The sequence below is a fragment of the Styela clava genome, chromosome 8 (assembly GCF_964204865.1).
Source record: "Styela clava chromosome 8, kaStyClav1.hap1.2, whole genome shotgun sequence".
Classification (NCBI taxonomy): domain Eukaryota; kingdom Metazoa; phylum Chordata; class Ascidiacea; order Stolidobranchia; family Styelidae; genus Styela; species Styela clava.
In genome coordinates this window covers 2,407,040-2,418,310 of record NC_135257.1, presented here as the reverse complement: position 1 = coordinate 2,418,310, position 11,271 = coordinate 2,407,040, and the positions used below count along the sequence as shown (strand labels likewise).

Below are 11,271 nucleotides of genomic sequence, written 5' to 3'. Positions count from 1 at the left end.
CGTATGCTTTTTTTGCGCTTCAATGTATTTTCGGCTGAAACTTCTACATAACATACGTAAAATCAATTGTTTACTACCCATACCCAACATGGAATGGTAACTGGGCGAGAGGCCGTGGTTCGCAATATGATTAAGTCGTATTATCGGCTTTCCGCTCCCCCGGATAAATATGTAAATCCTATCACCACTGAGCTATGCAAAAATCCATTTCCTTTACAAACTGGCTCACATCATCAAAACTATCATTTTTATTGAGAACGCTAAACCGCGTGCCGCTTACAGGTAATGAGAGATAATTTTCGACTAGTCTATCGCAGCATTTGCAGTATCAATTTTCATTGTTGCAACTAAACTGAAGGTCTTCGAAAGACATAATGACAATTAAGTTATTTAATTCACAACTGACGCGTTAATGTGACATTGTGAAAAAAGTTATTGTGCATGCTTATAGACAAATTACATTGTCACAAAGCAACAAAAATGAGGGTTGCATGGAATTTCAAATAGGCATCTTGTGAGCTCCCGCGCCCCCCAGTTTTATAGGATTGTTTTTACTCCGAGGGATGGGCAATAAGGCTATGTAGCAAAATACCGTTCCACAATCTCCTACCTTGTTGGGCTTGGGTTCCAAATAGCGACTGTCATAATGGCGACTTCGTAATAGCGACGTAATCAAGTGAGCGACTGTCTTAACCCTAACCCTGACGACCTTAAAATTTATGTGACACGACATAGCGTTACCTTCCAACGACCGACCGATCTTTTGATAAAAATTCGTGAAGCAAAGTATTTAGAACTCTAACTTCAGACGCGAATTTTCTCTCTCACACCTTTCCTTCTTCTACCCACTTTCTCGTCTACATTGAGCTTCAGTTCGGCGTGAAAAAATGGGAGAGAGGGGGAGAGTGTTGAAGGTGAGGGGAGGTAAGAGTGTGGGAGGGAAGAGTTGGGTGGGGAGCAGAAAGTGTGCAGGGGAATTTCGATCTTATAATCTAGAATTTTTAACCGAACTGAAAAGAATTAAAAAAATCTCTGTAAAAACTGAACTGCAACGGAGGCAGAACGTTGTCGGAAAAGCATCACATCATAATCAAAAGTTGCACTCAAAGTCATTGATTAATTTTCAATAAATGATCAATTTTTGAAGGATAATGAGAGCCGCAGGAAGAAAAGGTGAGCACTGCGTGCGAATCTACGCGCCGCGGTTGAAAATGCGGGCCGATTCTGACGAAACTTGGCATGTAGGTCTGCAATGGTGTCCACAATCCACATATTCTTGGAATTTTATATTTTGGTCGGGCCTAGAAATTTTTCGTGATTGGAGGCGCATACTTGTCTATCAAGTCACTCTGAAATTAATTTTGTGGCCCAAAGACCGTTTAGCGTTGTTTTCAGGATGGGAAAGCTTATGTCCGACCACGTAGAAATTTTTGGGTAGGTTCGTGGTACTTCTAAATTTTGGTGTACTTCTAAATTTTGAAGTTAACAAGGTCAATAATATTTGTAGTTTTGTAAGTATCTTTGTACATGTACTTCTGTGTAGTAGAGACCAAAACCAAATCTTCATTGAACTGTATTACAATGAGAATCCAATAGGATTGAATGGGACGGTCATAAATTGCCATGTGATGTGACAGAAAAATATGTCCCATGGTCGAGCCTGCTTTTCATCCACATACATCAGATATAGTATGATTTTGCACTCATTTATTTAACAATTGTATACAAATTACACCTATACTCGTATATATTACCACCCATGTGAATTTGTACTCTCGAATATTTGCGGTAAAAATGATATTTCGTTTTTGAAATTCTCTGACTAGAAGGAATTCCTGTAAATAGTGATTTGTGCCTCCTTGCCTATGTCTATAAATGCGTGGATGAGCATGACGTAAAAGACTGTCACAATGTGTATTACCATAAATTTTGAAAAGGGATTGCTAAATACTGTGCGCTCAATGGTGCAGAAGGAATAAGCCTCAGCGACACAGGTACGTCTAATCTTTTTCCAATAAGTGAAATAAGCTTGTCACGCTGAGTGATGAACATTCTGTTTAGCATTTTAAACCAGCACTCGTCAAACACGTCACAACAATGTTATTGGCGGGGAAAACACTTGAACACGGTACAGTCTGCCTCTGACCACCTTGAAGGTGACTATGTAACAGTTTCTTCTTTGATTCCTCTCGCAAAAGGGCTGTTGGGCCATTGTGAGGAAAGGAGAAATGAGGGTGGGACACTATCAGCTGTTACGAATGAATTTTGCAACACTCTCATAAATTCTCTTAAACTTCGATTTCGTTCCATACTGGAAACACCCAGTCAAGAAGAGGTCAACTTGTTCCAAAAAGCAACGTGGCTCCATCCCTGTCATAAAGGGAAAGTTTTTGATCGTTCTTTCAGGGTCCAGTTAATATTCACTTACAATCTGGTATACCACCGTATTATTTACATTTGTAAAGTCAGGTCAAAACTACTCTTTCAAACGCATAGGCTGTGATGTTCCTAATTTACAACTGTAGTTTTTTCTTTTCCGTGTGTTGGGAGGATTCTGTTGTTCATTATGTGAGTTTTATAAGTGGTTCAACTAACATTATCCTTTTCATATCATTTATAGACTTGTACAACCCATCTAATATTTTTTTTTGTGTTTCAAGGTCAGAGTTTCTCTAGAAATGGAAGCCACTGAAGCCTCAATGCCAGAAATACAAGATGAAATACATGTTGAACCTTCTGTGGTTACTGCTCCAAACGTGGAACAAAACCCTCTCCAAGGACTATTTTCGATAGGCATTGAACAGTCAAGCTCCTCTGAATCGGAGGAAAATGCATCTAAAGTCTCAGAGGATATTTCACAGTATTTAAAAGAGAAATTGGACAGAAATACAGAGCAGCTAGACCCATTATTGTGGTGGCATGCCCGAAAAACTGATTCTCCATCCTTACACAAAATGGCCATTCGGTACTTGGCTATACCGTGTACATCAGCACCAGCAGAGAGAGCCTTCTCTTCTGCTGGTCTGACAGTTTCCAGATTGAGAACCAGACTCAGTGGCACACACGTAAATGAGTTGAACTTCTTGCACTGCAACCGAAGTTTGATGCAGCAGTGAATGATTGCTGGTTTATTGTTCACCTCAATTAAACATTAGAGCCATTTTTGCATGATATGCGTATTTACTGAAAAATAACCTTGTGTGTGTTGAATAAAGTCGAAGAAAAAGTGATGTTGTATTAATCAGAATCGATTCGGAAATATTCGATTCGAAAAAAAATATTCGGTATTCGATTCGAAAAAAAAAATATTCGAAACTTACATCCCTACTCATAAATATACTTGATATTTTGTGGAAAGAGATAATGTTATTTTTATTCAATTAGTCTAAGTTCGAATTATTTGTACCGGTATCGTTAACGTTAATTCCCTTTTATTTTTTGAACTGAACCTGATATTTGGACAGAGAATATGCGCATGAAATTTCGATAACAATATGGGCAATAAATTAAATGTAGAAATGTAAGCCTATGTAGTAAAATTGGAAAATGTGAACTCACAAAATCACAGCTAAGAGGTCGTTGTCTTTGTTACAAAAATATGGTAACCCTGCCTATAGTAGCAACGGTAACTCCGTCTGTTTTCTGTCAGCAATAACGCCTGGCAAGCTATTTTCGTATCATATCTAAATACTAATAATTAGTAACACAATACTAATAAATCGACTGGATTGATACTAAAAATATTATCAGCCAACGACCCTACGTGAAATGCGGTGAGTTGACTCAATCACATTATATATATATATATATATATATATTTGAAGGATTATACACAGGGTCAAGCTCCCAATGACTCAAGGTACCTTCGTTTGAACCGTCGCCGTTGTATTTGTTCCCCTAACCATCCATTTATTGGACACGTTTAGTGGCCATAACGATCGTTTCAAAATTTTGTTGTAGTTATTTTCTTCCGTCATTATTATCATTAAAAAATCGCTTTTCTCTTCGAATACTGGACCAATTGCTTTGGAATTTTCAGTGGTTCAAGATTGGATTTTTTGCCAGAAGGCTATTACTTTCATTTATTCCTGAATTTTCTATGAATCTTATAAGATCTAATATTTCATCCAATATTGCGCTGTATTAATTTTTAATTACGGGAACACGGTTTTTAATCCGCCAAGCGTGACGGCTGACTGTGAAAATTCTTGCGACTGAAAACCCGGAACTTTTTGAGGGTACGGTACCGGTAACGTCAAAGGTAAACCCTGCTTCGCTCTAGTCCACGTGTCCATATATTTGAGCGTTGCTCTCATGTTATATCCATAAGTTTGTTAATGAAATGTATTTGTAACTCATTATTATATCTAGTGCCAGCTTATTCTCTATTTACAACAATACTCTTGCCGATTATACATACCTGTATATGAATTTTGACATTCCATACAATGCTGTGATTATAGAAATATAGACTATGCCTATTATATTCACAATGAAAATAGTCAAACGCAGTAATTCGCCTTAACAGCCAGCTGCTTTGTTTTGCCAATATTAGCTTTAACAACACAACAAAAGTAATTAGAAGTCACATCATAAGATGCTAGCAATAAAACGAGTCATTTATAACGACAATTGAAACGAAATGGTGCAATGCTTGTGGGAATCAAAGAATTAGCGTTCAGTGTAGATCGCAATGAGGTGCATTTGTGTCGTAAGTCCGGCTATTGCCTTGGATGCGATGAATGTTATGAGGAATGCCTCTTTACTAAAATCTCGCATAATAGAACGTGAGATATTTAGAAGCCTCAATTCTTGTAATTGCTGACCAGAAAAAAAAAACTTAATTATCTGAATGGAGAATAGTTGGGAGGCTTCCCCGGGATTTACCCTATTTATATAGTTTTCATAGCATAAATTTTATCAAATTTGTGAGCATTATGATAATAAATGCATACGCAGGAGCAGTAAAATACAAACAGTGAAGTTATAACACAGGCAGATGTTTGTTCGCCTCCTAGAACTTACATTGTTCTTAAAACCCAACGAAAATATACCAAAGGTGGATAACTTATCTAATATTTCCACTTTGAGATTTATTCGAGAATTTCTTTTGAATGAACTTTGTTTACAAATTTACGCTTCGTCAGTCTCTACTTTTGGACGCTGCTCCTTGATAATAAATAGGACCAAGCCATGTTGATTGCACCGATCTCGTCTGATCTAGAAGATTAGGCGACCTCAGGCTCGGACTTGCATGGGTGACCGACTGGGAATACCGTGTGTCGTAGGCTTTTCTTTTTTGCAAACCATAATAATGATTTGTGCAATTTGATTATTTTCATCCAATTAATTATTTTGGTTTAGTACTTACAAGGTTTTTGACGAACAGCCTAAATTCAGTTAGTCTATGGTGCATTCCTAATTAAAATTTGAATAAATACTTGTTAATGACTCACTGATATCCTGATTGTCTCACACCTGACCTGCTTGTCCTAAACTTGTCCTACTTTCATCACACTCGTCATGCTTGTACCGCAATTGTACCGCATATCTCACATTTGTCCGACTTGTCCCACACTCGCCCTGCTTGTATCACATTTGCCCTGTTTGTCACATACTTTTTTTTTTTCCACACTAGCCTATTTTAAATTGTATCATCGCGGTGTCCATAACAAGTATTTATTCAAATTCTTATCAAAAAAACACATAACGTACCATAGTATAACCGTCTTTATTCGAAATCAAAACGCGTCACTCGAACAATCAACGGTCGACGAAAATCGAACCTGGGTGTCGCTATAATTGTAATGAAGACAACACACGCTCTCACCCGGAGCTACGAGATTTTATGTCATGAAATAAAAATCATACCATGTAAAATGATATCATCTATTTCGGTTCATCTAGAACTAGATGATTTTTGATTTTACTACACCTATTATCTACAGCAGGGGTTGGTACCTTTTGTCGCTCGCGGGTCAAAATTAAGGGTTGCAAGGCTTGGCGGACCGCACATATTTAAAAAATAAAATAAAAACCGAACGGATGGCCGATAAATCACAATTTTTTCACACAAATCAAGGGTTTAAATTTTAAGCAGCGCGCGAAAACGGCGACAACTCGTGTACTCGACTTAGTCTTCTTACTTATAGAAAAGAATTTACAAATGACATTTAAGGTGGCTGTATTTGTTGCAACACGCGTGATACATTTTCGACTAAATGGGATACATTTTCTAAATAGGACACTAGTGAAAAGCCAAGATTAAAACCCTTTTAAATGGAAATTCGTGTTCTCAGCTTGTTCTTTTTTAATGTTCATTTTTGAAAATATTTGTTAACAGGCATATGAACTTCCAAAAATCGATGTAAATTTGATTCGCCTGGTTTGTCAAATTTGGATAGAGATTTCCTTCAAGAAGATACTTTTCATAAAAATCCAGCGGTGACACATCTCTCGAATAGAATATAGTTATATCTTCTCATTGCATTGCATCCAAAAAATTCCATTTGAATATTTTCTCCGCCATTAAACCTTTTGCACTTAGCCTCAAACTTTTCTGCGTTTTGTTACTATTTGTCTAACTGTAATTAAATCATAGGATAATAAAACGAGTAATTGTGAATTAAATACTTGTTGAGTTATAATATAATTCAGTCTACACGTGTCTCACAGTAAATTCTGTTACGTAAAAAACATACCTAATCGTCAAAACAGCAGTTCACATTCAGTGAAGCGTCACGGGACGGATTATTTCACTCCGCGGGCCGAATCCGTCCCAACCAATTCATACAAACCCTACGATTCACAGCGTATATCAGTGGATAGAAAAAATGAAATCGCTGATTCACTTTGATGTTTATAAAAATAAGTGCACCGTGGCGATTTGCTATGTGCGCCCCGAAAATGATCAGAACTGTGTTTAACATAACTGATATATATATGATTGAATATTTTACATATTGCATTTATTATAAATGTTTAATTGTTCCTGATTTTAAGTGCTGTGTATATGAATCATTTGATTCATTTTACATTTCTATGTCGTTTACTTTCTGTTAAGTATAGGGAATACCTCAATTGTTACGTAACTGTTACATAACAATGGAGGTAGACACTACTTTCTTCAATTTCGCGAGCTTCCAAAAGCATGAAGTACACATTAACGATCACAAGAGTTTATTTGAAGCAAGGTTTTTTTTCGTGTAAGAGTTCAGCGAATTTTTTCTTGATAATTTAGCGCGCATGGGAAAAAGTTTTTTCATTCATTAACTTTTTTTCATCTTAAATCAACAATATTGGACAAAGTAACGAAAAAAATGTATAAAACGAACAAGATTCTATATGTTAATACTTAATTAACATAGATTGTAAACTTCTGAATGGGCCTTAAATCAACTGTTTGTAACTTTGACGCCCTTCATGACGACACACTTATATGACATTGTTGAACAACCAACAACGTTGTTTTTTGCGATACTATTGATCCCGTCCAAACTCTGCGCCTTTGCTCAGCGAATCCTTTATGTAAAAATATATAGTACAGAATCCTTCAATAAAAATACTTCTATACCTAAGCATACGCATTGTACAGCTTCTCCTTCAGCTCAAACGCATAAATATAAATAGATTTGTAGTTCATAGTTCATAATGAAAACGAAAAAACTTCATTTTACACCGGGAAACAAGTAGACAGCTGGAGTAAAAAACTATTATTCGCGAAAAACGTGTCTCTTTTAATATATGAAATCTGAAATAAAATTTCAATCTGACAAATTTGCAACAATTAGTTGTGCTGAACTGCGTTGACAAACCACAAACATTTTGCTTTATAGAATTCATAGAAATCACGTTAATTACAACTTACAACGCATACGTAATCAGCAGAAGATCAGGTATAATATTAAATTATCAATAATGAATTGTTAGACCTTCGTTGTAGACTTATGCAATTGAAATGAATAAAATATTTACATTAAATAATACGGAGAAGCGATACCAAACTAGGTGAATTTTACAAGTATATTAATTTCTATATGGCCAGTCTTTATATTTCTTTTATCGCACCATTATGATCTGGGACAAGTGTCTCCAATAATTAGCCTTTGCTCTCGTAATGACCAAAGCATCATTGTCACCGACCACATACACATTGTCGCGGCAATGTGGAATATTACGTGACTGTTGATCTGTAAGTAAAATAAGTTATGTTTCTGCGAGAACTACAAACATAACCAACAGGCCACAATATTTGTTAAATCCAGTATTCTCACTAATTTCTTAAAATTGAAGTCATTCATGACACAAGTTTTGACTTTTTAACAAAAGTTTTAGCCCACAGGAACAAAAAGTTGAAATCAAAAACGTATCTTAAAATCGCAGCGTAACGCCATGGAAAGAATTTCAGTGAAGAGGCACTCTAGGTCTAGAGGCAATTGTTTTAGCATTTTTTGTTTATCAAGCCCAAAACTCTGATTCGTATTTTTCTCAATTTTTGGGCGATAAAACAATTCTGACTTACCACATTGTCATACTTTTCAGAATACCAACTTTCTGGAATCTTCGTGGCAAATACATAAATTCCTGAAGAGGAAGAAGCAAATGGAATCATGAAATACAATTCATCGGCTCACTCAAATATAATTATGATATTAATGTTATATACTGATTCATGCTATGAACGTCTTTACGTCATGCAGATCATTTGTGACGGTGACACTGATATTATCACAATGACCATCCAACACTTATGTTTTTCTCTTTTGTGAATGATTGTTTTTTTTCGTAATCATAGCACTTTGCTAAATAACGCTCCGAATTTTCTAAAAGTGTTAAAATTTCTTATCAGCTACTAGCGCCGTATGAATAGTACTGTGACAGAAATTTCCTAAAATAATGTTTGATACAATTTAAATCAATCATATCAGATAGATACACGACCAGACAAAAAGTAATTATATTAGTTATAAAGGATTTTTGTCATACACACCGATTCCCGCGAAACAGAACCCAAGAAGGGCCCACCCATGTCCACTATTCATTGCCGATAACAGTCCATCTCGATAAAATATTCTTAAATATCCAGGTAGACAAAGAGAAAACACGGAGATAAGAACTCCTGCAAAACATATATATATATAACATGCCTGCGTATACAGAGACTTTTTAATGCTTTTCGAAACATAATATTGATTTCGTTAAACCTCATAATATATACGATTTTTCCAATGTCTAGTCTTGGAAATAATATTTTATGATGAACTGTACTTTTATTAAAGCATATTCTTAGATGATTCGATCTAGGACTTCAGAATTGATTTTAATTTATAATCATTCAATTTTGTAAATTCAGAATCTTTAATTCGGAAAAAGGAAAGCAATTCAAAAACACAAATGCGTGGTTTGCTGTTAGAAATAATTTGAACCAGACTTAGATTTACTTTTCAAATTATTTGAACGCCAAAACTCACTTAACCTGTCTTTAGTTTTTCCTTCTCTTAACAAATGACTTCGTGTGACGAACCAAACGCCACATACCGCATTTAATAACACAATGACCATGTAGAAATCCTGAATAAAAAGGGAACATGCGTATTTTTCGTTTACAGAAATACAGTATTTTAAGAACAATTTGAAGAAAAAAAGGTACCAGTCGTTCATAACATTTACATTGGCCAATGGAGCTGTGCACAATATATATGCTGTGAAGACAATTGCAATATTGCGGATGTACATGAAATTATTACCACTCGTTATGAACTCTACTCTACTGATGGCACGTTAGGGGCATAGATGGAACGTTTCAGGTATTTCATCTGTGGACCATTTTACTTGTACATCTGCTAATCAGTATAATAAATATCATTTAAATACCTAAGTTATGTATGAATCTCACGTTTAAAAAAATACTAACCCTGAACAGCGGTTCGCAGTAGAAAGAATAATATAACCAAGCAATCCATGGACCTTTGACTCCAGCAACAATCCCACAAAGGTCAATCCTGTATTATAAATGCGTGTAAAGCACCAGTCTTACAATGCTATAAAATATCAGTAAAGTTAATTATTCAGTTCACTTTTAAATTATACTGTTTATCAAAACTTTGATTTGGGTTAAGAAAATTATCGATAACAAATTTTGGTGTAAGTCGCATATAGGCTACCAGTACTGTGTAGTCATTGGACCTCTATGTCAATATATTTAAGCATTATTCTCTTATTTTCAGTTCAATTACGGCTCAATTTTTCAAATAACCAAAAACTACTCACTTCAGAGACCATTCAAAAGCAGGTTCGGAATGATGATAAAAAGTGTGAAACAATGTAGAAAGAAGACAGCAAGTACACGTTCCAATGAAAGAAAAACTAATGACGAACTTCTCTTCCAATTCGTGCAGAAAATACTCCTCGGGAAGTTTTAGAAAACAGTGGAACGCTGTTGCAGTTATCACAAAAGCTGCAAAACATCATTCAAAACAAAATTATGTTAGCCATGCCATTCAAAATGACATACAAAATGTAAAGTAGACCCATTCCTGTAGTAGTCGCTTGAAATTCCTCTTTTCATTTTCAAATATTAGCGAGCAAAATCTATATACAAAAGTCGAGTACAATTCTGCACGACCATTATAAGGAAATGATATATATACCTAGTTGGAAGGATTTTGCTCATTTCTTTCTAGTCATATTAATTCAGAGCATCTAAATAGCTTCTCCGGTAAAATTTACATGCAGTGTGATGGTCGCTTGTACATACATTTAGCGGCAAGAAGTTAATCACATTTTTTTTTCTAACCTACTAAATGTGACCAAACACAGGCCATTTCCGAGTTTCTTTCACAGGTGGATTTCAAACATCCCCATATAGATGGAGTCGGTTGCCTCTGGTGTATCAGAAAGTGATTGTTTATTGGAAACCATTTCGGATAGTATTTGAGATTTTGACGCTCATATTTTCTTAAAACAAAAGAGTATTAAAATGGTTTGCAAGAAATTGTGTAAGGAATTCCTATTTTATTGTATATTTAATTTTACAGTTAATCGAGTTCCTGTACAGAAACAAAATGCTTTAAACGAAGCTTAACAGATTGCAAAACAAATGTCTTAAAATAACTAACATGATATCAGACTCTCTATACAATGCTGTAGGACAAATTGCTTTGTTTGATATTTAAGATTTTGGGTTTGTACCTTTTCTGAAGATTCACACTGTAACTAGTTGTTACATTTCTCTCGTCTGCAGTCATGATGACGACAAAAGCAATTTTTATC

At 35.4% G+C, this 11,271-nt stretch overlaps 1 protein-coding gene across 1 annotated transcript; it reads right to left on the bottom strand.

Annotated features, from left to right (window-relative positions):
• Nucleotides 1–7,740: 7,740 nt before the first annotated feature.
• LOC120346707 (adiponectin receptor protein 1-like) lies at nt 7,741–11,271 on the bottom strand. The gene is made up of 8 exons (XM_039416513.2): nt 11,191–11,271; nt 10,796–10,956; nt 10,270–10,456; nt 9,914–10,001; nt 9,471–9,570; nt 8,990–9,118; nt 8,522–8,583; nt 7,741–8,189 (listed from the first exon to the last, which is right to left on the bottom strand). The coding sequence occupies exons 1-8, from the start codon at nt 11,244–11,246 to the stop codon at nt 8,070–8,072; spliced, it is 903 nt and encodes a 300-aa protein (XP_039272447.1). The 5' UTR covers nt 11,247–11,271; the 3' UTR covers nt 7,741–8,069.